Source organism: Mus caroli, chromosome 4, assembly GCF_900094665.2.
Source record: "Mus caroli chromosome 4, CAROLI_EIJ_v1.1, whole genome shotgun sequence".
NCBI classification, from domain to species: Eukaryota; Metazoa; Chordata; class Mammalia; order Rodentia; family Muridae; genus Mus; species Mus caroli.
In genome coordinates this window covers 101,203,743-101,231,436 of record NC_034573.1, presented here as the reverse complement: position 1 = coordinate 101,231,436, position 27,694 = coordinate 101,203,743, and the positions used below count along the sequence as shown (strand labels likewise).

The 27,694-nt window shown below is 41.7% G+C and overlaps 1 protein-coding gene across 10 annotated transcripts in view; it reads left to right on the top strand.

Annotated features, from left to right (window-relative positions):
* The window catches only part of Osbpl9 (oxysterol binding protein like 9), a 143,283-nt gene that overhangs the window by 74,565 nt on the left and 41,024 nt on the right, over positions 1 to 27,694 (top strand). For 4 of the 10 annotated variants that reach the window (XM_021159245.1, XM_021159244.1, XM_029476199.1 and 1 more), the window contains one exon: positions 102 to 178. In XM_021159245.1, the coding sequence (XP_021014904.1) occupies positions 102 to 178 (77 nt within the window). Of the gene's footprint in view, positions 1 to 101; positions 179 to 15,884; positions 16,027 to 17,247; positions 17,340 to 23,632; positions 23,651 to 25,359; positions 25,429 to 27,694 lie in introns of those variants that run through there. The other 6 variants (XM_029476197.1, XM_029476196.1, XM_021159247.1 and 3 more) reach the window with 4 other exon arrangements.

The following is a 27,694-nucleotide window of genomic DNA, read 5'->3' as shown; positions in this document are numbered from 1 at the left end:
TGTAAATCTGCCTAGATATTGAATCTGGGTAAGAAGTCAGATGCTTCCTTACGTTGAGCTGTGAAGGAAGTGACACATTGACCTCTACTGTTTTGTTCTAGCTCGAGATGCAGACGAGCGAGAGAAGTGGATCCATGCCTTAGAAGAAACTATTCTTCGCCATACTCTTCAGCTTCAAGTAAGAGGCGTTACATGGTGCTTGTGGTTTTCTTTGGCGGGGAGGAGGTAATTTTTTAAATAACTGATGTAATACAATGAGAGCTCTTAATTTCTGAGTTGATTATTCATGCTTTCTAGTGTTACATAATAAAGTTATAGACATTTATTTTTTTCTATTTTTCTATAGGGCAAAATATCGATTTTTCTTTAAAAAAACAAACAAACAAACAGGAATGAAGACAGTGTAAGGTAGTTTTCTTAAAATGTGCCAGAATTATTTTTAAATATTTTATATCAATATTGGACTATCAATAAAGCCAGATTATAAAGTTAGACATAATAATAAGTGCTGAGAGTTTACCTCATTTTCATGTTAGTAGAATTTGGCTATTATCACATACACATGGTTAATACTGATTAGGAAAAAAGTAAAAGTGGACTCACCACAAAATGAATCAAGAAAAACAAAAAAATCCAGGGAAGTTTGTACTTAGCAGCCCTCAGACTTGCATCTGTTCGTGGATTCTGTTTATTCTGAGCAGAGCTTATGTTCAGGTGGCTCTCCCCTTTGGGGCAGTGAGGCTGGTGGCAGTAGGAAGCCTCATGTTGTAGGAAGTCTAGGCCCATAGTCAGTAACAGTGACATGTACAGTGGCTGATGGTGACAGCATTCAGGAGGCTGAGCCAGGAGCCATCACTGAGAGTTTAAGAACAGCCTGGGCTACAGTCTGAGATCCTGTCTTAAAAAAATAATAATAATAATAGTGTGCTTTCACTTTAACTGTGGTTATGTGTCTGATGGTAGCCACTCAGAGTTTCTTAGTCATGGAACTGAGATGGACTGGAGAAACACATTGCTAATAGGATAGAAGATGTCTCCACCCAACCCAGCTCTAGTGGCTTCGGAATAGGAAACAGAGCAGGGTGAGTAACAGAAGCAGCCCATGCCTCTGTAGCGTAGAGAAAACGCTTGCTTATACCTAGCTGCTAAGGAGCTTGCCACTGTTAGAGGGTTTTGTTTTATTTTTAGGCTTGAATTGTAGAAAACCAGGTGCTTTGTGACTCCCTCTTTTTTAATTCTGTCTTACACCAGAAATTGTCTTGACTTGGTAAGGGTCATTGCAGGTCTTACCACTACTTGCTGAGAGTTCAAGCAGAGGCTTAGAAAGCAGCGTTTGATGATGTGGTTATTAAGGGATGGAGACAATGAATATGGAGTTGACGGGGTTTGTAGATTACTCTGCCGTATGGTTTTTAAAAGCGATGTCATGATTGTTACCAGTTTCTTTTTAGTTTAGGCAGTTCCAAAAAGAATACTGCATACTTTGGACAGGCTTGTGGTCCAATTTAGAAGGTAGCTGTTTTAGATTTAATTGTGTTGAATGTGACAGACAAGATTTCTGACTTGCCTGGCTAAAGTGACATTCAAGTGACTGGTGTGTGTTCAGCCTTGGAGCCTCTGCTGTAGGACCCCTGCAAACCCATGGAGTGTGCTGACTTCCCTTAACACACTTTAAATCTTCCTGGCCTCCACGTTCTTCTGAATGATGTTCTTTCCCCACACCCAATGCTGTTAGCCCCTTTTCACAGCTTGGCTCAGAACTGGCCTCTTTGGTAGAGCAGATGAAGACAAGCCCCCATCCTCCAAGCCCAAGGACCTGCCTGTGCTTAGCCATTGCACAATTCACAAGTATTGTTGGCAGACTGGTGATGGCAGGGTCTTGTTGTGTTGGCCTTGAACTCAGATCCTCCTGCCTCTATTTCCTGAGTGCTGTGCCTCTGCTCTCGTAAAAGTATAGGGAGCTTCCGTTGCTAGGTAACTCCGTATGTTCAGGTACCAACCTTGATCCAGTGTTAGGATCAGAATTAGAGTTTAGTAAGAAGGGAGCTTACATGTTTGGGGACAGTGGGAAGGAGGAGATACTTGAGATGTTTTAGGTTTTGATAGCTTTGGTATTTTAAGGACAGATATGATATGGAAGCTCTTTGTATTTTTTAAACTTAGTGAGTAGAGAGGATAGAACTTTTAGAAATATGCAGGGAGTGCTCCTTTGGGCAGGAGCGTCTTCTCAGCGGCAGTGGGTGTGGTGAAGCTCACTCTGGAGCTGGAATGTCTGGTTTGTAGCCCAGTGCAGTGGCTTAGCATTTGTTCATTAACAGTGACCTCTCTGACTGAATTCTGATGAGGACTGTGACAAAGCCTCTTCCTTAACATCATTGTGATAGTTACATGAGTCCAGTGAAATCTGGAATTGCGTCTTACTGTTGGAAGAGCTGCATAACCGTCAGCTGCCATTCGTTCCTTCTCCTGTGCCTGGAAGTCTACCAGTGCTCAACAACTGTGAGTTATGTGAAGAAATGACCGAGGTGACTCGTAAGTGGGTGGCATTCCTTTCCACTGTGAGTTGTTGAGTACTTGGAGACTGTAACGCACTGTCAGGCACTGAGATAGGCTCTTTTGGAGGGCCTTGGGGTGCAGATTCAGCAGCCCGTTGATTAGAATCTATATCAGTAGGTGCTCCTTTGCTGCCTTCTTCTCTTTCATCAGTCTGCTTTACTTACATCAATTCTATTAACTACCTATTTTTGTCCCTATAGCTAAAGACATATGTTTATGAGCCACTTCTTCCTCATCATACCTGCGTGTGCTCTCTTTTCCATTGGACTGTGTTCCTACGTTGACTAGTAAACAGCATTGCTCTGTCCTGGTTATTACTAAGACCTGCACCACCTCAAACATCAGAGTGCTTTCTTAGCCTCATCCTCTTCTCTTCTCTTATTTCCTCCAAACCTCTCTTCCTCATGTTGGTCTGAGCCTTACAATCCATTTTTTTTCCAGCCATTTTAGTGTCTTTCCAGTTTTATTTACTTCATTTCCCAGTGTAGACCTCATGGCCTACCTCTTTAGCACTGCTTTTCCCAACACCATTAGAATTTGTCTCCGGACAGTTTGTATTATGCATTTATCATTATGTTCTCCATTTCTGATGCCACTACTGTCTATTTCCTTTGCTTCTAGAGTCTGTTATAAGGAAGCCACAAAAGTGAGGTGGCTGCATCTATCCCAATTTTAATTGTTCTCTATCTCTAATGGGCCATCCACCACTATTTATAAGTCCCCACCTCTTTCTTTTTATTAGATATTTACATTTGAAATGCTATCCCCAAAGCCCCCTATACCCTCCCCCTGCCCTGCTTCCCAACCCACCCACTCCTGCTTCTTGGCCCTGGCATTCCCCTGTACACTGGGTCATAGGATCTTTGCAAGACCAAGGGCCTCTCCTTCCATTGATGGCCAACTAGGCCATCCTCTGCTACATATTCAACTAAAGACACAGCTCTGGGGGGTACTATTTAGTTCATATTGTTGTACCTCCTTTAGGGTTACAGACCCATTTAGCTCCTTGGGTACTTTCTCTAGCTCCTTCATTAGGGGCCCTGTGTTCCATCCAATAGATGACTATGAATGTCCACTTCTGTATGGCATAGCCTCACAAGAGAGAGCTATATCAGGGTCCTGTCGGCAAAATCGTCTGGCATATGCAATGGTGTCTGGGTTTGGTGGTTGTATATGGGATGGATCCCCAGATGGGGCAGTCTCTGGATGATCCTTCCTTCCGTCTTTNTTTNAAAAANNAAAAAAAAAAAAAAAAAAAAAAAGGGAGGGTCATGTAGCCCAGGCTAGCTCGTTGTGTATAGCTGAGCATATCTTAGAGCTTGACCTTCCTGCCTCCACCTTCCTGTGCTGAGATTACAGGTTTGACCATCATGCCAGAATGCATTCTGCCAACTGACATGTGTTTTCAGCTCCAGCAGTTTTAATGACCTCTTGCTGATTTCCTGTTGAATCTTCCACAGTGAGATCTTTTCATTAGGTTTAGAATCTAATAAAAACCTGTTCTCAGCCTGACATTGTGGCACATACCTTTAATCCCAGCTCTTAGGAAGCAGAGGCAAGTAGATCTTGCTGAGTTTGAGGCTGCCCTGGTTTATATAGTAAGTTCCAGTCCAGCCAGAATTGCATAGAAATATCCAGCAGACCCTGTCCCCCACAAAATAACTGTTCTCCTCTTCATATCGAAAGATGTTTCTTCTTCAGTGGTTCTTTTTTTTAAGTTTTTTGTGAATTTTACATTATTCACCCCAATCCCACTCATCTCCCCATCCCTTCGTATCTGCCCTCTACCCTTACAACCTCCACACAAAAGAGAAGGAAGAAAAAGAACAACAACAACAGATCTTGTAGTGGAAGCTGTAGTGTGCCCCACAGTACACCCTTTTGTCCATACATCTTTACTTACAAATGCTCATTACAGTGAGTCATAGGTCCAGGTCGGGGTGTCCTGCTTCAGCTACACCATCAATACTGGATCCTCACAGGGACACCTCTCAGATATCCTGTAGTTTTTCTGTGTCGTGGAGATCCTGCATGGATCTGTAAGACCTGCCCTTTCATGTGCTCCAGCAGTTCCTAGGAGGGGTAGATGTTGGGGTGGGCTAATTCATAAGCCCTGGATCCGAGGCTGGGTGGTAGCTGAGTTGGTCAGCTTGCCAACTCTCCTGTACCCACACCACCAGAGCATGCTCTCCAGTACTGCCCTGGCTAGCTTACCTAATGCTGCAGCCAGCAAAGGGCAGGGCCAGCTCTCCAGCTCTCATGTCCTCAGGGACTGGCTCACCTGTTTCCATGACAGGGCCAGCTCTGTTGTGCTGCATCCAGTGAGGGGCAGGGCTAGCTTTCTTGCCTGCTGCAAGTGACAAGGGGCTAGGGGCATCTTTCCCTGGCCAATGGCTCACCCGCTTGCTTCATTCGTTCTTGAGATTTAACTTTTTTTCTCTGCTTTACATATTTTATAGGAAAAATGTTTTTTTCCCTTTTCAAGGATCAGTGACCTTGATTTCTTTGTGACTGTGGCGCCCTTCCTTTACTCTGTAGCTGCCTCTGCCATTTTCATAAATTCAGCTAAACTCTGTAGATGATTCGTAACCTCCTGTCTTCATAAAGCTTCCAGCCACGCCCAGGTTAGGGCTTTGCTGTATGTATCTCAGCAGCTCTATCCCAACCAATTTAGTCTCATTTGCATCCTTTAAGTGAACAACCATCATAGATGAAATCTGAGGCATTAATATGTGAGAAAAAGGGGCTGGTGAGATGGCTCAGTGGGTAAGAGCACCCGACTGCTCTTCCGAAGCTCCGGAGTTCAAATCCCAGCATCCACATGGTGGCTCACAACCATCCGTAACAAGATCTGACTCCCTCTTCTGCAGTGTCTGAAGACAGCTACAGTGTACTTACATATAATAAATAAATAAATCTTTTAAAAAATATGTGAGAAAAAGCCCTTTAAAGCAGTGGTTTTGGGGGGGTCAAATGACCCTTTCACAGGGGTCACCAAAGACCATTATAAAACACAGATATTTATATGAACTGGCAACCAAAGTAATTTTATGGTTGGAGTCACCACAACATGAGGAAATATATTGAAGGGTCGCAGTGTTAGGAAGCGTGAGAACCACTGGCCTAGAGAGCTGCATTTACTTGTAAGATAAAGTCAAACTTAATAGGTGATTTGAGGCTCTCTTTATTGGAGTTGAGTTTTCCTTCCATTTCCTATTCTATTTGCATCTGACTCTCCATGTATGCTTCGCTTTGTACTGGTCTCCAGTTCTTTACCACCCTCCACACCTCCCTCCCTGTCTACTTAGATGCTTTTAGTGTGGCCTATCCTTCCGTTCTTTTGCTGCCATTATAGTAAAAGGGAATCTCTCTCAAAGCCTCCGCTGTGCTTTCACCTCCTGCAGCCCGAGAGCACGCTGCTGTGTAATCCTAGCAGGGACCCTTTGAACACTAGTTTTTGCTAGGAGCAGTATGCGCTTCATGTACATCCATCTCTTACCCATACATCTCCCTCTTAACTTGAAGCTCATGAAATGAGAAAGCCCACTTTAGTGATACATGCTCGTGGTACATAGGCAGAAGCCCAGCACTGTCATGTTACATGTGTGGTTTGAGAAGTGGGTAAGCAGGAATGCTTTAGATCATGACTGGGGGGCCTGGGGGCCTGGGGGCCTGGCCCTGCCTTTCTCCTAGTTGGGAAATCTATGGTGTTGTAATAATTGCTTTTCAACTCCAGTTTTGTTTTGTTTGAGGGGGCAGGATTTGAGACAAGGTTTTTCTCTATGCAGGTTTGGTTGTCCTGTAGTTCCCTATGTGGCCTCAAAGTTACTGAGATCCCTCTGCCTCTGCCTCTGCCTCCATGCTGCCGGGATTAAAGGTGTGTGCCACTACATCTGACTTCAGTGGTAGTTACTTCATCTTTAAAATAGTTATAAAACATCAGCAAAGCAGCCATGTCAGCGTAATTCTACATCTCTTACCCGTGGGGCCTGTACACAGAGGAATGGTGTTCAACAAATACTGGTCACTCCTATTTTCCATTCCTACTGTCATTTCATCTAAAGCTTTCTTCATCTTTATTCTCTTCATTCTTTTTCTGGGTCGCCCTGTTTCTTTGTATCGGCAAATTGTAATTAGAGCAGTCTTCAGATAGGAAGCACAAGTGAAAATCTGAGCATTTAAATCCTGTGACTCTGAGTTTTCTACAGCAGCTGTTAACCTGCAGAGCTCTCTCTCTCTCTCTCTCTCTCTCTCTCTCACACACACACACACACACACACACACACACACCTTTTTGACCATTCTTTGTTAACTGTGCTCTGACATTTCCATGCACAGTTGCTCTGTCCCCACTGCTGTCAGCTTCCCCTCCCTGCAGGCTCCCTGCCTTACTCAGGGTTTTATCTTCTGCTCTGTGACTCACTGTCCCCAGTGTAATAATGTCTTTGTTGACTGCTAAGTTAGGAAGCTTTTTGGGAAGAGCCAGAGGCCACTGAACCCTTTAACTCCCGCCTCTCAGCCCATGAGCAGCTATACAGGTATAAAAAGCAGTTTTACAAACTTGAGTAAGATTGGGCTCAAATTTTAGAAAAAATTCTGTGTCCCCAAAGACTAGAATATGAGTTTATGCTACAATATTACTTAGAGTAGGCAAGTGTAAAGCAAAAGGTAAATGTCGCAGATTTAAACTTTATAAAAACATTCAAAAATTTGCAAATTAAGTGCAAATATAACACAAAGCAACAGAACCTAAGATTCATTTAAGCTGAGCCCAGGGGCAAATGCCTACACTTGTAGCATTCAGGAGGTAAGGCAAGGATTGCTGCAAGTTGAGGGCCAACCTGGGCTAGTGAGTTCCAGCCAGCCAAGACTTCAGAGTGAAACCCTGTCTCAGAAAGAAAAATTAAAAATCTAGCAACTAATACAACCCGCTGAACCACTTTACAAGGCTATTTACAATGTTGAAGGCAGGCATGCTAACCACTGCAGCATGGAAACCTGTACTGTCAGTGTGACTGACTGTTAGGGTGTAGGTTCTCTGTATATCTGACCACACGTGCATTTCAGTGTAGAGTATGACTTCCCAATAGTAGAGTAGTCATCCCAATCACTTTCCTCTGTTGTAACTGCTGGGGAGGCTTCTTTTCTATGACACATGCCATGAGGTCATTTGACCTTTGTGTGATATGTCACGATATGGCCAAGTATAAGTGCTGGCCTCATTGTAGGTAACAGCGTGTCTTGGAAGCCTTGCTTTAATGTTGCTACTAAGCTGACTTGACAGCTTCATGGGGCTGGGAAGATGGCTCAGGGGTCAGAGCACTTCCTGTGCAAGTGTGAGGACCAGAGTTTGACTCCCCAGCACCCACATAAAGAAAATGCTGGACATAGCCCTGCACACCTGTAACTTCCGTGTTGTGGGGATGCTGAGACAGAAAAGTCACCGGGATTGCTGTCCAACAACCAGCCCAGTTCAGTTCAGTTCAGTTCAGTTCAGTTCAGTTCAGTTGAGTGAGCAATTGTCTTGAGAGACTAAGTTTTAGAATAATAGAATATACTCCTCAGCCTCCAAATGCATGTGAAAACATGGGTACATGTATCACACACACATGCACACATATATACACATGCAGACATACACACAGTCACATACATACATACAGCTTTTAAATAGGTGATTATGCATCGTTGTAGAGACTGCTTTAGAGCTCAGTTTGAATTCTCAGGCAGCTGTTTAAGTATAGACCTTTACATTCTTTTTTTAAGTCTGTGTTACACATGAGTTGGTAATAAGGTATTTATAGTCTAGATAGTTGTCGGTGCGTAAAGGTACTTACCATGCAAGTCTGGTGACCCAAGTTCAATACCTAGAACCCACATAAAGGTGAATGAAGAGACCCTAAGTCCACAAAGTTGGTCTTTGACCTCCACACATACACTACAACACAGCATCCCATAATGTATGCACACATGTGCATGTGTGCATATGCATACTCCCAATAATATTAAATAAATTTAAAAATATTTTATATAGCAAATAGCTTTACAATAGCTGTGATTGTAAGGAACAAGAAATGGTGCTTTAACTGTTCTTAAATATACAGCTTGTGTGTACTGTACCTTAGGTTAATAACAAAATAGAATTTCCTTGCTGCTGTTCTACAGTTTTGTAAATTACCCCAGTAAAGGATAGTTTTGTCAATTTGACACAATCTAGAATCACTTGGAAGGGAGTCTCAAAGAGGGATGGTCTTCTAGTGGCCTGGGCATGTTTTGGAAGAACTGTCTTAATTAAGTTAATTGATGTGAAAACACTCAGCTCACCATGGACAGCAAGATTCCCTAGGTGCAGGAAGTCTTGAACTCTATATAAATGGAAAACTTATCAGGCTGAGCACAGCAAGGCAGCCAGAGAGCAGGCATGTGTGTTTCTCCCTGCTCTTGACTGTGGCTGTGAGATGACGAGCTGTTTGAATTCAGTTCCTGCTTTGACTGCCCATGATGATAGACTGTGACCTGAAAATGTAAGCCAAAAGAAACCCATTTCCCCTGTGTTGCTTTCTGTCAGGGTATTTTATCACAGCAACAGAAATAAAATTAGAGTACCCTTTTTTTGTGTTGATCTCAAACTCCTAGAAAGAAAGGAGACAACAGCTTTTATAAGAGCGAGGCTGAGTGAATAAGGAAGGCTTGGTAGCTTGTACCCAGAAGTATCGTTTAACCTGTGAGTAAAAGGTCAGCATCAGCATACAAAGTGAGATGTGCTAGCAGTTTCTATCAAGACTGGGAAGCATGGAGTCCATGGGAAGCCTTTTTTAAAAATGAGACACTGAAGTATGATCGCTACGCAGCTGCCAGGCTTGTATGAGTAACACAGACTCAGTTTTAAGGTGCGCTTACAAGACCGAGAAACTAGTCTTTTAGTAGTTTTCAGTTGCTTTAATTTTTATTCCTTGACTTTCATGTCTAAGTCAGATTATAGAAATCTTTCATTTAAAATTTGACTATATTTATTTATTTAGGGGGCATATTCTCTCTCTCTCTCTCTCTCTCTCTCTGTTGTGTGTGTGGTTTGTATAGGTCATAAGACAACTTGTAGGAATCAGTTCTCTCCTACTATGTGGGTTTTGGGATCAAACTTAGGTTGTCAGGCTTGGTATAGCGGGAACAAGCAAAAGAAACTTATTCTAAGTACTTACCATTTAATTTTCAGACTCCATTTGATTAGGAGGAAACTAAGTTCAAGGTTTCAGGCCCTAAGGGAGCTGGATACTTCCATTATAAGGAAACAGTTATCCAAATCCAGACATCTCAGAGACAGTTTATAAGGAAACAGTTGTCTGAGTTCAGACATCTCAAGGACAGTTTCTCCATCTTTCTGGCATAGTCAAACTAAGTTCATGTTTCCAGGCCTAGGGACCTACTCCTATCCTGATGGATGGAAACTTCCTTGATCAACCTCAAACTATGACTGGGCAATGCTAGAACCCACCCTGCTCCCTATCGCTTTATGGTTTCTTCTATGCTGTGCAATGTCCCTTCAAGGTCACAGTTCTGCTCCCAAGTCTGTTCTGTAGCCCTGATGGATCAGTAGTGGCTTGATTACAATACATTTTTGCCATTTACATTTACCTGATGTTTGAGTTATGTTGGATTTAAGCGAACCCCACATTTGGTGCCTTGGCCTAGGAATCCAATCACTCTACCCAGGCCCCTGGTTTGTTATCATCTGCATTGAGCAATTTCATTTTGAAGCTCAAAACCTCCAGAAGTGAGCCTGTTTTTTGTTTTCTGTTTGGCAGCTGTCTGGTTGGAATCTGAGAAAGGAGAAACTGGACACAGTATTGCTCCCAGGGTCAGAGGAGGTCAGGGGACACACTGCTTCCTCTTTGGTTCCCACTGGAAGAACACCTGGTCTGGTTCTGGGTTCCCCCTTTGGTGGGACAATTGGTTCTCTTCCCTCTTTTCCCCAACTCTATTGGTTGCCCTTGGCATGTCAGTCTGTCCATGTCTTTCAGTTTATGCCTGTAGTTTCATTTAATTGCCTAATTGTTGCTCTTGGCAGTATTACAGGTATGTGCCACCATGGCCAGCGAATATGAGACTATTTTGAGAACTTTTCTTGAGTGTTAAATTAATACAACAAGTACTTTTTGAGTACAGTTGTTTTCTACAACTATGTCGTTTCCCATGGCTTTGTTAGATCTATTTTTAGCATTATGTAGAAAAATGGGTGTGTTTGTTTCCTTCAAGCGCCCCACCCCTACTCCCACGAAAAGGAAGTGCCTGCAGTACAGATGTGTCATGTCTTCCACAGGTAAAACAGTGTGGAGAAGAAGCGACTTAGTCGGGCTTCCTCCAGCTTCTCCTTGAGGCTCTCAACAGAGCCTTTGCTCTTTCTGAGGGAAATTTTTGTGTCTTAAAGTTAGAATTTAGGATTCTTTAGGATTCATTTTTCTGATAAGTTTTCTTGGTCTAGTTACAGCACGTCTGTTCTGAACTCTGAGAAGCAACGAAGAGCAGATGGTTCATTTTTACAGATAGCTGGAGGTTAGGTTCCTTTAACTGCCAGAATTCCATTTTCACTGTGTGTTTTAATAGAAATCGTGTGTGTGCTTTTCTGCCTTCCCGATATAAAGATGTTAAATCTTAAGTGGTGCATGTTCAACTCAGAGCATACAAAGAGTATAGAGAAGCAATGCATTTAGTTGGGTATTTATTCAAGTTCACTGTATTCTATATATATAATAGTTGCCAAGGGTCTGTCTGTGTATAAACTACCCATGGTCCTTGTCTTTATGGAGCCAGTCTACTATAAAGAAGAGAGCAGAAACCATAGTGGAAATTCGATTTCTAAAATCTACAGGCTCAGCAAGTCACAGCACTTGCCATGCAAGCCTTGTGGCCTGAGCTCAACCCCCAGAAACTGTAAATATAGAGGAAGAGAGCTGACTTCACAGTTCTGTCATCTGACCTTCAAGCATGCTCTCTCTCTCTCTCTTATACACACACACACACACACACACACACACACACCCACACACACACGTAAATAAAAATGTGATAATGACATGAACACCACATGGCTTAAAAACTTAAACTCAGCCAGGTATGGTGGCACAAGCCTTTTAATCCCAGCACTCAGGAGACAGAGGCAGATGGATCTCTGTGAGTTTAAGGCCAACCTGGTTTCAAAGGGGCTTCCCAGGAAACCCAGGGCCAAAAAAAAAAACCTTTTTTAAAAAAAAAAAAAAAAAAAAAAAAAAAAAAAAAAAAAAGAAAGAAAGAAAAGAAAAAAGAAAAAGAAGAAAAAATTAAACTTTGTAGAAATATATAAAATACTATAGTTTCCTCCTATGCTGTTCTCTAGAAGTAAACACATTTTTATTTCTAACCTTACTAATCCTGATATAATACACAGAGACTTTAAAAGTTATATAATATTTTAAATTTGAGAATTAAATAATAGAAAGTGATTTTATTTACCTGTGGCAAAGAGCTGAATATTTCTTACTGAATTTAAATGTAGGTTTAAAAAATAAATTCTAGACGTTCTCTCAGAATAAAGTTAACTGACCAATGCAGAGTCTTATCTATGAAAATTAGGGCAATAGTATCCATCAAATATATAATTAAAATTTGAAAAACTAGTCACTTGTCCTCTTCTTCCTGTGTGTCCCCTAGACTGGCTCTTTTCACCTTCCCTCACTGTGTTGAGGCTGTTAGAGCACAGTTTCTGGCCTTCCATCCCCAGCAGGCATTTCTAAGCATCTGATGTTATGCCAGTCCCTTGTGAGGAGAGGCTGAGGGTTCAGTGGTGAGCAAGACTTGCACTATAATAGGCATCGTGGGCCTGTGGAGAGCCTGCTGATTCTAATTCTGAACAAAATATTTCTGTTTGACAGTGTGTTAACTGCACTTTCCCTTGGTGAAACACGGCAGCTTTGGTTGTAAAATAGGTATTGCTTCTCCCATATGCCAAGTGATATATGTGCTCCATCTGGCCTAAGTTCCTACATAGGAATTGACTAGCTGACATCAGTTTTGAAATTTCTGAAGACAGACAGACAAAAACGTTTAGGCTTTATAGACCACTGCTGAAACCCGAGTTGTCCTACATCTGCTCTAGGCACTTGCCTCTGTTCAGGGTCAGTGCCAAGAGAACAATTGGTTTGGCTTAGAACACAACAAAGTACCCTATATTTTAGAGTAGTTTTCAGTTCCAAGCCAGATAGGGGCAGACAGAGAGAGAGACAGAGACAGAAACAGAGACAGAGACAGAGACAGAGACAGAGACAGAGACAGAGACAGACATTGATTGATTCAGTGATTTCCTGTTTTTTCATATCCCTGCCCCACACGTGCATGGCTTCCCCTATTATCATCAGTATTTCCTGCCAGGATGGTACATTTGTCCTCACTGATTTCTAGTGACACATTATTGCACAAGACATGGGTTTTGTTTTGTTGAGTTGTTGTTTTTTTCCGATGCAGAGTCTCACATAGCAGGTGGGTCTCCATTTCACTATTTCGCAAGGATGATTGTGCCTCTAGCTCCTAAGTGCTGGGTTTGCAGACATGTGCCACCACTGCTAGCTGAAAAAAAAGTTAAAGTTAGTTTATTCTTTATATTGCTTATGAATTTGGACAACTTTGTATCATATGGTTTTACAGTATCATACATAGTATTTTTCCTACCTTAAAAATGTTCTGGGTGCCAGAGAGAGGATCCAGCAATTAAGAACACCTGGGTGATCTTCCAGAGGCCCCAGCTTGGATTCCCAGCACCCGTGAGGCAGCTTGTAACTGACAGTATCTCCAGTTCTAGGGGCTCTGATGTCCTCTGGCCTCAGTGGGCACCAGGCTTGCACATGATTCATGTGCACACGTGCAGATAAAATCCCACATACAATTTTTTAAAAAGATATTTGACATTCTACCTGTCCATCCTTCTCTTTTCATAGTCCTCACTGTTTACAGTCTCCAGAGTTCTGCTTTGCCCTAAAATGTTATAGGTAGTATTTGGAATTTTACATTCTTTTGGGATAGGTATTTTTAAAATTTATTTATTTTATGTATATGTGTACACTATCACTGTCTTCAGACACAGCAGAAGAGGGCATCAGATCCCATTACAGATGGCTGTGAGCCACCATGTGGTTGCTGGGAATTGAACTCAGGACCTCTGGAAGAGCAGCCAGTGCTCTTAACTGCTGAGCCATCTCTCCAGCCCCGGGATAGGTTTCTTAAGAGACTGTGCTTGTTTCCTCTTGATCTTTACATGTGTATTGGTTAGGTTTTTGTTTTTATTAACTTGACACAAGCTGTAGTCAACTGAGAAAAGGGAGTCTTGAGAGACTGCCTTCCTCAGCTTGCTTGTAGGCAATTCTGTGGGGCATTTTCTGGATTGCTAATTGATGGGGGGTGGAAGCAGCCCTCTTAGGTGGTCCTGCCTTTGGACAGGTTATGTAATAAATCGAGCAAGCACGCACTGGAAGCAAGCAGGAAGCAAGCTGGAAGCAAGCAGGAAGCAAGTTGGAAGCAAGCAGGAAGCAGTTTCTCTTATGGTTTCCGCTTCAAGTTCCTGCCTTGTGTTCCCTGGTCTCCCTCAATAATGACCCATAGCCTGTAAACTAAAATATTCGCCCTTCCAGACGTGCTTTTTGGCCAGTGTTTTATCACAACAGTGGAGAAGTGAAGTATGATAACATGACTTGATAGGTCATTTTGTCTTTATTACTGAGGATTAAATCCAGGGCCTCATAGACAAGCACACAACCACTGGGCTACATTACCAACCAAGCCAAACCTCCAGATCCTTCCCAGACAGTTCAAACTGGAGACCAAGCATTCATACATATGACCTATGGGGGCCATTCTCAGCCAAACCACTATAGTCACATTTCATCAAATATGAACTAAGAGTCAAAACAATTACTAAAGAACTCATAATGTAAAATTATAGCCGTGGTTAAATTCCACGAAAAAATTTCATGGGCTACTGATGACCCAAAATCAGAAGAATTTACGTTGTTTGTGTAGAGATGATAGTGAGAAGTAAATTGAGTCAGGAGTTATTGTGAAGGAGATAGTGTGAAGGCGATAGTGTGAAGGAGATAGCAGCTGTCACAAGGTTAAGTTGGAAGGTCCTTGGCAAATTAAAGACTCTTCAAAAGGACCACTGTGTGGAGGGCAGAAATCTAGGGGTGCAAGTTGAAAGATGCAGGTAGGGCTATAAAACATTTGTACCATTCAGTGTTAAGTACTGAGGTATATCCCTTTGTACCATGCAAAGCTGTGGCAAGTTTCTTAATTGACAGTGAGATGCTATGGAAATACACTCTAGCTCTTATGTTGAGAGTGAATTGGTAGATTCAGGAAGACTCTAGTGAGGAAATTATTCCAAGGGCCATTATTTCGGATACGAGGAGAACTGGAATTGAAAACACATTTTTCGTTTGCATTTTAGAATGGATGATAGTGGTTTCATTTACTGAGATAGAGATCATGGGAGAATTCCATGCTTATAAAGGGGGAATCAGAATGAACTTCGTGTTGAACATTTTTGCAACAATTTACATCAACTAAAAAAAAAAAAAACATAAACAGTGAGTACAGCAGTGTAGTTTTAGTGTAGTTGAGTATTTCTTGAACTCTGTGTGTCACAAAAATGACAGCAAACAATTGGATGCTTCGAAGAGTCTTAGGAAAGGTCAAGATACCAAGGAAAAAAGGTACAGAAAAGCAACTAACTGTTCCTCCAGATCAACAATGCCAATCATTGGTGTCTGTGATTTCCTGCATTTTGGGCCTCTGTCCAGGTCCTCCAAGCCTGAACTTCGCAGTTACACCATTTGGATTCTTGAAGTTCTTCACAAGCCACCTACACTCCTTATGGTGCTGTCAAAACAGCAAGCCCACGGACGTGTCACCTACAAGTAAAACAGACACCCAAGCTCTTGTTTATTGGTAGGCTGTAGTGTTTCCTCCTCTCCCGCCTTCCTCGTGCGACAGAAACAACTTTCTGGAGGCAAAAATCAATTATCAAGGTGGAACTTCTGAGCTCAGCAACTGCCAAAATATGGTGATGGTCGAAGCCGCTGGCGCAGGTGAAGCCAGTTCCAGGCCTATTTCCAGCTCTCGCGGGTGGGAACCCTGAGCCTCCGCGGCTCCTTCGCGGCTCCTTCAGCCCTGACGCCCAACGGGGCCAACCGCCAATCGCCAGCCGCTCACCTCCCATGCAGGTGACCCGTGGCCAATCGCCAGGGGCCTCTTTGCCAGGGCCAGCCAATTGGGGCTGCGCCTGGGCCGCGGCGCAGGGGGAGGGCGGGGGAGGGCGGGAGAGGGCGTCCTCCAGCGGTTCCAGGGCTGGGGTGCGGGGCGCGGAGGGGCATCCGGGTTGGGGAAGGGCCCCTCCCCTGAGACGGCGGCCGGCCGCGGCGAATGGCTCTCTTGCTGGCCGCTTGCGAAGTGAGTAGACCCTTGGGTCCCCCTGGCGAGGGGCAGCCTCCCCTCAGCCCACGCCCCCAAGCCCCCCTCTGTGGCGCCGCTGTCCTGCTTAGGAAATACTTGTGTGGAACTCGGTTCTCCTTTAGAAGGCTGACGCACAATCACTTCAATTGAGCTCTAAACTCGAAAGCTCAACTCTGACCCAGCGCCTATTAAATGTAGAATTTGGGATATTTAGGCGTTGTGCTGGAGCTTGGCCCTGTATTTGTGTGTCAGTGATGGATGCTGCTGTTTGTGGCTGGGTGGCTAGGGAAGGAGGTGGTTTTGTTTTTAAGTAGCTGCTGTAAATATTTTGGAAACTTCAGTATAGTTTTATGGGGTTCACGGGACAACTATAGGGAAGGTTTTAAGGTTGTCAACTTTAGCTCAGTTGTAGAAAGTTGCCTGTGATTAATATGGCAGGAAGGGAAGGCTCCTGCTGGCCTTTCTGCTGTACTTAAAAAACAAAAATTTTTTTTAATCATAAAAGATTGAGAATTACGTTGAAGAACATTTTTAATGTGAAGGTTTGGTACTGCGTTATTATTGTTTTACTTTTTAGCTGCCTTACAGAAATTGAAAGCCAAGTAACTATTTCCAGGCTTTTCAGTGGGAAAGAAGCTGGCAGTGGTCTTAAAGTGGTAGTTGCAGTTCACAGCGAACGTTTTTTTAAAAAACAGGAGATCTCATGAGATTCCTCACAGGTCATCCTTGTGAACACAGCCTGTGTCGGAACAACCATTAGGGCCCTGTAGTTACTAGTACTAACGTTTCTGGTCTTACTTTTGGGGGGATGATTTTTTTTTTAAACTTTTGGTTTTTGTGCATATCTACAAGTTTACTTAAATAGAAGCTCGATTGTTTTAATGTACTCCAGGGCAGGCATACATCATTAAGAAAGGGATTTTAGATTTGAGAATTCAAACAAGAAGCAATTTTTTTTTTTTTTGAAGTTGAGTGCCCTTAGTTTGGTTTGAACAGGAATGACATTGTACTTGAAGCATGTCTCAGTAAATGAGAGGCTGAAAAAATATATTGAGCACAGTACCCTACTCCCCACATCTAAAGCTCTTTAGTCATATCTCTTGGATTTAACAGGTTTTCTTGTATGATACAGCTCTGAGTCCTTTGACCTCTCTCAGCTGGACTTTTGGGAAATCTGACGAAAGTGAGACAAGCCCCACCCATCCTCTTCACTCAAAAACACATTGACTGAGTCACTGCCATGCTTCTGCTTTGGGTGCCTGCCCAAGTCCAGTTCCTGGCATCCCTATAAGGCCCTCGACAGCCAGCGGGTATGAATTCATCTCACAGCTGGAGGTGCTTAAGGTGCCCCCTGTGAGCGGCTTCTCCTTAGATCAGGCTAGCCTATGCACTCTCTTCTTCAGTCTTTCCTTTTTGCTTAGGTTACCACCACATTTCAGGTGGTTAAGCTTTGGACTGGACCCTAGTGCTTAGCACCCATTGCCTTTCCCTTGCTGTATAAAACAAGGCAGTGAGTTACTTTGTGTCCGTTACAGAATTTGTTCATATCTCTTACAGATTTTGCTAAATGTTAATTTTTTTATTTACATGTCAGATTCTTATTAGCTTGTAATTTGCTAGAAATAAAGGTTTTTACTCATCTTTGTATCCCTGGTGTCTTTGTCACTAAGGGAGTGTCTGGCCATGTAGGCTGGTCTCTTCCTTATGTTTCCTTACTCTGAAGAGAAATTCTTAAGAGATTTATCAAATTTTATATGACAGAAGGTTCTCACAATGAACACCCAAAGACCCAGGAAAAACTCTTGTTTCTGTAAGTTGACTATGGCTATCTATGGATAGCTATATAGAATATTATTGGATAGAGAACTGTGATGTAATGCAATAATAGACATAATGAAAAGCTTGTCTGGAGTCAGTCAGGGTAGCATTCCTACTGGGCAATGGGCCAGGAGGACTCCTTCCAAAATGAAGGATTTATGACTTACTGTCAGACACAGGTCTCGAGAGGTTTGTTTGTTTGTTCTGTTTTGCCTTGTTTTAGTTTTTGTCTTTTTTGAGACAACCCTACCGTGTAGCCCAGGCTTGTCTTGGATTCATGATTTCCTTTTCTTTGCCCCACAAATGCTGGGATTATAAGCATGTGCCACTGTACCCTGACCTGATCAGAGGATTTCTTTAATGTAGGGGAAAAGGTGAAAGCAAGGTTTCTGTCTGTTATGGGAGAGAAGGGTTCTGGTTCTTAAGACGAGCTGAGGGTAAAGGAATTCTAGAGTCTCTTGCTGCTTTGGGAGAAAAGGCGAACATGAGAAAATCAGATACTTTTTCTAAGTGCCCTTCAGTTCGAGTGTAGCATCCACAAGTGTGGCATTTGGAGTTTGGCCTTCTGAGCCCAGTAGAACTTTGTAGGTGTTTAGCAAGTGGGTAAGTTGTATAAACTGAAGACATGACCACTCCATGGTCTGGTTACAGGGAAGGTTTTTATTGTGGAAATGAGGGTCACACAGCCAGAGGCATCTGGAATTGTGCAGGCAGAGAAACAAATGAGTAGGCTGAACATATCCAGCACACAACCTCTGGCCATGATGAAGGGCTGGTGTTGAGGGGCGAGAGATGAAGACCCAGAAGACCAAGAGAGGGCATAGCTGACATGGCAGGGTTATACAAAGATTGAGAAGCTGTGGGAGGGAAGCTCCTGAGCTGGAGGAAGTTTAGGGGAGATGTGTGTGAAAGAACGAGGATGTTAGCTTGGCATGGACCCTGATATATATAGCAGGTACTTGTGATACTGAGGGAACCTGGAGGCCAGCATGTAGTTTGGTGTGCTAATAGGTACCGCATTTGTCCCTTCTGTCAGTGAGAAGAGAAATGGTTCCTCTGGCAGAAGGGAACTGGCTTCACAAATTCCTGAGGAATGCTGGTATTTGTCTAACTGCCAGAATTCGGAGACATGAAATTTCCTTTGTACCTGGCATAAATGATCAGAATATGAAACAGTTATATTGTAAACATAGAAACCTTTTATTCAGTTGTACTGGAAGTAGATTTTTTTTTCTTGCCGTGAATTAAAATAGTTCTTAGGTCATTCAACTTGTTGCTTACAAGTGTCACAGGGAATTGGAGAAAGTGTTAGAAACAGTGCTGTGATGGTGGGCAGGTTTTAGAGTCTTCCCAAGCCCCATATCTCTAGGACTTCTGATGTAGTTGAAATACTACTACTAGCAACACTAGCACAGGTTGGTTTGGGTGCACAGTGTCATGGGAAGAAGCATGCTACTGGCTAGAGCAGTCAAAGGAATTAGGAAGGGGTGACATTTTTGTTTCTTAAGACTGGGTGCCAGAGTAGCACATGACTTTAATTCCAGCACTCAGGAGGCAAAGGCAGGTGGACCTCTGAGTCCAAGGCCAGCCTTGTTTACTGAGCAAGCTCCAGGACAGCCAGGACTACACAGAGAAACCCTATCTTAAAAAAAAAAAAAAAACCAACCAAACAACCAAACAAACCAAACAAACAAACAAACACAATCGGGCCTGCATGACTATATTTGCTATTTCCTCCATTCTCTGTCCTTTGGAAACCCTAGTAAGCGCCTGGCCATAACAGAGAATCAGCGCATGGTTTTGCCATGAGTGAATGGTAATTGTTGATGTGTGTATTCGTGTTTGTGTGTGTGTGTATGTGTAAGATGGGGGTGGTAGACAATCAAAGAGAGACAGACAGAGACAGACAGGGAGTGAGCATGATTGACAGACAGTCCTGACATTGAACTTTGTTTTGTTTTATTTTGCTTCTTGGCATTCTAGAGCTTGTTTTAAACTCTGGTTGCATATAAACTTAATGTTTATAAGTTTTGAGGTTACAATAGTTCATATGAGCTTTAGCTTTCTTTGTCATACCATAGAAGACCTCTTCTTATATATTCTTCTATATTCATAGAAGATCTAGTTTCCTATTTTTATTCAAATGAGATCAGTTATAGGTCCTCCAGTGTAATGGAGTGATTACTGTCTGCCTAAACCTGCATTAACCTGTATGCATTTGCTTCATAGGATCCTAGAACAGGAAAGAAGTAAGCCTAAAATCTAATTTATTACACACACACACACACACACACTACCCCCCATCTTCTATAAGTAGTGGAAGAAATTGGTTTCCAGAAACCAAGAAATTTGTCAGAGAGTCTAGAATCTAGGAAATGAGCCTAAGGGGAGTTTTGTTTTGTTTTTTTCTCTTTCGTCAGCAGTCCCAGGATGCATCATCACAGCACTCTTGGCATATCTCCACCCATTGCTCACCTTGCCTCTCAAACTCTAGGACTTCCCTGGTTCAGCCACTAATTTTGGTTGCCTTTGAAGTCACCATCTAGATCTGGAAAATACTCTCCAAGAGAGATTCTCCCTTGTCCCTCAGTCTGAGTGTGTACCGAGCTCCTCCTCCTCTCAGATTCGTCCTCTGTTCTCTTGGTGTGTGTGCCTCAGAAGGCTCTGTAGCCTCTGTTACCCAGGCATTCTATTCTTGGGCTTTTGTTTGGCTTTAGCCCTCCGGAGGCAGTGATAGAAGAGTTAAAAAGGGGACAAAAGAACTTTTAGAGTATTTTTGCTCCTTGGCGCTTGCTGCTTTGTGGCCATTTGTCCTATAGCTGTTCTATACAGTGCCTGTGCTTCCTTCAGGCTCAGGGATACAGCTTCCTTGCTGTTCCTGAGTCCTTGAGTCCCACAGAATCTTTCTTCGGCTTGCTTAGCCCTGAATAGATTCTTGAAAGCAAAGTTCAAACATTGCATCACATGAGCCAGAGTCCTGATCTAACATAGACCTTTGCCTCTGTCCAGAATCTGGTTTCCCAAATGCTCCCTTAAACCTCTCCTACCTGCTTTTCCTCGGAGTCTTCTGGTGCCTTTCCCATCACACTTCTCTACCCTGTTCAGATGAGATGCTCGAGCCCAGTGGCTCTCAATCCCCCTTAGCTTCAACCCTTTAATACAGTTTCTCATGGCGTGGTGACCCCCACCATAAAATCATTTTTGTTGATACTTAATAATTTTGATTTTGCTACTGTAACGAGCCTTAATGTAAATATCTGATATGTAATCGCTGTGAAAGGGTCTTCTGGCCTGCAAGGGGGTTTGGACCCACAGGTTGAGAACCACAGCTCTAGATCAATGTTGAGCTCCTCAAGTTGATAGAAACTTTTAGGTCAGGATCAGTGTCTGCTTCACCTTGGCATCTCCAGGTGTCCAGCACATAGTCACAGAAGATGCCTAATGAATAAATAATTACTGTAACAGGATTGTAAAGCCCAGAGTAGTACATGTAAAACTGTGCTCATGACAAGACTTGGCATGAGAGAATGAAATGTAGAAGGGCTAAGACAGTTGTCACGGCCTGGTCTGTGTCACACCACCATTTGTTGTGATAGCCTCTTCTCCTGTTACTTCTTTAGTATTAAAAAAATCTCATCAATGTCAGATCTCAGCATTCGTGTAGTCTTGAGCAAGGTATTGTTTCAAGGGAAGCTGATATAGAACTTGCAGGAACAACTTTGTTTCAGTATTGTTAAATAAGCACACTTCAGGAATCCATAGTTATCATCCCCCCAGCCCCCGCCTCCCTTCAACATTTGCCACAAACCAAGCACTAGCTTGGGGAACACAATAGAGAACAATTAATTCAGGTTATCTTGGTAGACTTCTGACTAATTAAGTTGGATAATTTTGTGTGTACTTTGAGCAACTTTAGCAGAACTGTGTTTCCTTCCAGTGGGCATCCACTGGCAGCAGAAATCAGTTACCCAAAGACAGCTTTGGCAAATGCAGTTCTTAGGGATGAGGCCAAAACAGTTATGGAATCTATCTTTTTAAAGGTGGCTTTGTTTTGTTTGGTCTGATATACAAGCCTTTGGTATGAATAGTTTATCTTGCAGGTCCTCTTGTGTGTTAATTTGCCAGCTTGAGGGCTGTACAGAGTTCAGGTCACATTAGAAGAGCATAGTGTGTTTGTTTAGAAAACTTTGTATTTAGAAACAAGTTGTTAGGAGAATTCTCAATTCTTGCTAAAATCCTCAGCTGTGGACTTAGACAGTTAATGCCACTTTCTCCTGCTTACACACAGAGCAGATTTCCAGGAGTTTACCTAAAATGATTGCCTTTGGTAGATCTTTAAGAATAGACTGAATAAAATGTTGATCCTCTGTTTGTTAAGGAGCACATTTTTTCCAATATGACAGCAGGGGCTGTTTTCAGGGCTTTTGTGCTGCCTGGTACTTAACCTTTAAGTGATATTACAAATTTGGCTATATTTATTTTTCTTGGAACAGGATATGAGTTTCAGAAATACCCAAGCAATGCCAAGTTTTGTTTTGTTTGGGGCATAATTTAGGATTTCGTAGATAATCTTGAATAATACTGGTGACTTTGCATATAAAACTTTGAAAAATATGTATAAGTTATGATTTCTGAAAATTTTACATTTTTATAAAATAAATACTTAGAAAAGTTAAATATGTCAAACTAAAGCTCTAAGAGTCTCTTTTGATTTCCTTCTTTCCTCTAACAGGATTTCATGGGTTCTTTCCCCCTTGTGTTTGATTTCAGGGAAGTAGGAGGGGGGGAGAAAGAGATAGAGACAGACAGACACACAGACCCGGCACAGGGCAGACCTTTTGAGAACATAGCTTACAGCCTTATAGAGGATAGTGGTTAGGCATACCTCTATTCCCAGCACTTTGGAAGCAGAGGCAAGGAGATCTGAGTGAGTTCCAGGGGAGCCAGAACTGTACAGTTGAGACCCTGTCTCCAAAACAAAACAAATACAGCTTACAATGTGAAACTAAAATGACGTATAAAATACACAGTTTTTATACCATTCACGTCTGTGAGGTCAGTATCAGTGGTGACATTTTATGAATGCCTGTAAACTCGTGTTTCCGTGATTTTTAATTTTTTTTTAAAAGTAATTTGCTACATCTGAATCTTCTGAGACAACTTTACACATCTCTCATAAATGACATGTGTTACAAAAGGTTGATGAAGAAAATAACCATATCGCACTTGTGAGAATGATGGAAAATTTTGCAAAGAGGCTTCCCCAGGCAAATGCAGCTCGAGGGCTGCTCTGTTTGTAAACTTCAGTCTTTTGTTCATGTGCTCTAGCTGCTCTTTATGTAGTTTTACTGAAGAAATTGGGAGAATTTTTTGATAAAAGTTATGTTATTTTTAATAGGGAAAATCCTTATACCCCAAACTTAAGGTGTTTTATTTTTAAAAACCATATAACATTATGGAGTCTGTATTTATATTTTGTTCTGACAGTGAAAGAGCGCGTAGAGTTTTATCATGAGCATTAATCCAGCGCGTCAAGTCGTGATTTTAGTGCTGGCATCTGTACCTGATTGTTAATTCTGGATTGACCTGGTGAGGCTGCCCATTTCTGTCACGTCTGGGTGAACAGTTTTTATTTTGTAGTTCATTTTTCCTTTAAGAACAAGACAAAAGCTTAAACATTAAACTATTTTCTGCACAAATGTAAAACTAGAAACAGTTTTAGTGGCTGTTTGGAGTCGTGTCTAACCATTACAGCTGGGTGGAGGGGCGCCTTCTTTACATTACTCGACTCCTGGTTACCAAGGTAATTTTTAGATATGACTTACATTTTGTGCTTTAGGTAAATAACTAACAGTTTCCTGCACATCCTCGGTTCTTTCTTCTGTCTGTTTCTAGGCTCTATGTTGCTACCTTTTGTTTATTGCTTTTACAATTTTATATCATCCATTATCTTCTTCAGGGCTTCATCTTACTGTTCCTTTTCTTTTCTAGAAGGAATGTTACACTTAATGAGTGCTTGTGTCTTTTTCTTGATCGTATATTCCCTAAGAAAAACCACATGTGGCTTATAGCATTAGTCATCAGCCTTCTATTTTCTGTCTTTAAAATCTGTCAAGTTGACTTACCTGTGAAGTACTACTGTGTGGACCTTGGGATTACAGAAGTGAATTCTGGTTCCCAAGGCTCCAGATCTAGAAAGGAAATTGAATAGCTACCATCAGATTACCTGGTCCATCTTGTTACTGAGGACGTGGGCAGGGCCAGTGCCTGTCCTGACCACACAGGCAGTCGGTCTGTCAGGATTCAGAGCATGCTCGATCCTTACTGCTGTTTACTCAGTCCCACTGTATCACCCCTCAGAGGACTTTCAGACTACAAGGTCAGTGTCCTCAGGCTGCAGGCTCTTTTCAAAAGTATAGTATTTTTAGGTTTTGAGGAGCTGGGGGAGAGGAAGCTGTAATCAGAATATGTTGTATAAAAAATTATATTTTCAATAAAAAAAGAAAAATTCAGTAGGCCCTTGTAAAATGGGTTCAGTGCCAGTCTATCTCACACTTTTTTCTTTCTTAATTTCTTTTTCTGTTTTCTTTTCTTTTCTTTTAGACATGGTTTCACTTCATAGCTTAGGCTACCCTTGAACTTTCAGCTGTCCTCCTGCCTCAGCCTTCCAAGTGCTGGGATTCTAGGCCTGAGCTTACCTTATAACTATTTACAATGCCATAATGATGAAATGAAAAAGAATAAGTCTGTGCATAACAGACTTTATAGTACTGTGAAATTTTTCCAGTGTCTTATTAATGGTGAATACATAGTGTTAGTATTGCTTATTTAGAATTATGAGAAAAGACCTTTTAGGGGATTCTTGGGATGCACAGAAGTTTCTGGTAAGAAACTTAAGAGCTACCATGTGGATAAGAGAAGCTAATTTGAAATCATATGTAGCTGTGGAAATATGCCTTCCAGAAAATACAGTGGAGAAAGAAGTTCAGCACTATGCCCAGTTAGTTTTATGAGTATTTAAAAATGTATTGTCTTGAATCCAGATGAATTGATAGTTGAAAATTATATCTTTGGGGTTAAAAATATATAGAAATCCTTACCTTCAATACTCCTCAATAGCTCTGAGTCCTGAGCTGTAGCTGAAGCGGATGGACCATGAGGGCTATAAATGTTTCAGTTAGCCAAGGATAGCATTAGTGCTCTTCACATAGAGTCATGGACACGTGAAAATTACTAAGTTGTTTCTTTGTATACTTTTTTGTTTATATAAACTTTTGAGTCATCTAATAGGAAGGCAGAATAGTGTCATTTCTCTTAGTATGCTAGCTTAGTTTTCTAAGAAACAGAAAGGCCAGGAATTTTGGCATACTGTTTGTTTTTAACTTGTCACTTGCTCACATCCTTATTTCCCCTGTGTAGTTACAGGTTTCCTCTTAGTCCTTTGCTTGATTATTGATACCACACTTGCAGCATGGTAACTTTCTACTCTCTCTCTTCTTACCTTTATGGAAGATCAGTACCACACTTGCTTTTTTCCAGTCTTCTGGTATCTCTCCAGTTCTTGAATTTTCAAAAATAATTGTAAGTGTTTAAATCGTAAGTATTCCCTCTGCTTCTTTGATTGGGTGAGAGGTCATCGCAAATGTGTCATGCTCCAGTTGTTAACAGAGACTTTGCAGGTGCTTTTATGTTAATTAAATTGCATTTGCATAAAATTTCATTAATTTTAAGGTATTTGTTTTGCTAATTAGAATGCCAATATTCTTACTTATTTTTATTAGGTGGGTTTTTCTTTGTTAAAATTTTAAGCTGTTTTTCCCCTTTGTAGTTTTACTACTAATAATGTTCTCTATTATTTTAAACTTTCTAGGAAGACTTGTATGAACAATTTATTTCAAATACATAGATAGATAGATAGATAGATATGTATTTAAAACATTTTTTTTAAAAAGATTTACTTATTTTATGTATGTGAGTAAACTGTCGCTCTCTTCAAACACACCAGAAGAGGGCATGGGATGCCATTACAGATGGTTGTGAGCCACCATGTGGTTGCTGGGAATTGAACTCAGGACCTTGGAAGAGCAGACAGTGCTCTTAACTGCTGAGCCATCTCTCCAGCCCTAAACAAATTGTTTTGAGGAAGGAACTAATGTAGCTCAGGCTAGCTTTGAACTTGTGAACCTCCTGCCTCCACCTAACAGATGCTGGGATTCTAGGCTTCCCTTTCTTTTGTGGGGAGAACATATTTTCTATTGTATACTATTTTGTACTGTTTAAGAAAAATACTGCATATAGCAAGCTGTCTGTCATTGTTTTGAGTTTGTGTTACTACTCGGTCTTCCTCTCAGTCCTCTCTCAGTTCCAGCTACCCAGAAGCTCCTTTCTTTCTTTCCTTGTTTGTTTCCTTGTTTGTTTTTCGACACAGGGTTTCTCTGTGAAGCCCTGCCTGTCCTGGAACTCAGTCTGTAGACAAGGCTGGCTTCAAACTCAGAAATCCACCTGCCTCTGCCTCCCAAATGCTGGGATTAAACTGGGATTAAAGGCTACCCATAAGTTTCTTAATTATTGATTCTGGGAGGAAGACCTTAAGTCACCTTTGGTCACTTTGACTCTTGTTATTAGTCTGTCACTGTCAGCAGGAGTTATTTTAAAAGCTTCTACTGTCTGCTTCAAAAGTCTTACTAGGAAAGTAGCCAAAGCAAGCTATGATTTGCATGTACCGTGGGGTTTAAGGGCGCCCCTCACAGTGTTCTTTTTAATGGGAGTGGAACATTTTGTTCTCTGTTTCATGTCCCACCTAGAATCATTAATAGGAAATTGATTTAATTTGCCAACATGTTAGTTTTTAGGTGTCTTCTAAGAATATTAAGCTAGTCCTGTATTTTACAAATTAGAAAATACTGATTCAATTTTCTTATTATATCATAAACCATTTTGTATTTGTTTCTCTGTAACTGCTTTTAAACTTTTTAAAAATGTGTTTTAGTGTTTTGAGAGAGTCTTGACTGCCCAGAATTCTAAATCTTCCCTCTACATGCTGGGATTATGAATGTTTCGTTAAAACATAAAGTGAATTCCTGTACAAACTGACATGTAATAAACTGAGGTACATCAGTATAGTCAGCCAGAGAGCAGAGGCCCTGATTACCAGCACTGCAGTATGGTCACTTCAGTTACTGCTGAAGGACATGAACAAGAGAAGAAAGGAAAGGGGGGAGAGAATGGAAGTACAGAGATTGCAGGCACATGGGTAGCAGCAGTTGACAGCTGGTACAGCTGGTGCCACATGCATGCAGCTGGTACTGAGACAGTCCTGGAGGGTGCTAGTGAGTGAACGGCACAGTTCCTGTCTTCTCTGTCTTTCTTCAGAGAAGTCAAACAGTAACGTGTACAGTGTTAGATAGGGCAAGTGCAGAGTACTACCGAATGCATCTATGTGACTCCTACACTGCTCTCTAGAAGTGTGAAACCATAGTATTTCAGAGTCTACCCTGTTTCCTTTCAAAAGAAGATAGACCATACTTGTTTGGGAACAATGTATATTCTTAGTCTTGTTTAAAAAGAAATCTCTAGGACCAGCAGGATGGCCACTGATGCAAAACCTGATGATCTTATTTAAATTCCCAGAATCTACATGAAGGAGAACAAAACTGACTCCCGGAGGCTGCTTTCTGACCACACATGTGTAGTGTTGTGTGTGTGTGTGTATGTACATATAAATGCTCAATAAATAAGTGGTTTTTTTTTTAATTTACTAATAAAGGACCAGTATGAATAAGTATAATGTCTCACTGTTCTAATGTTGGCTAGAAAGAAGAACAGGTATATAGTACAGTTTTTTTTT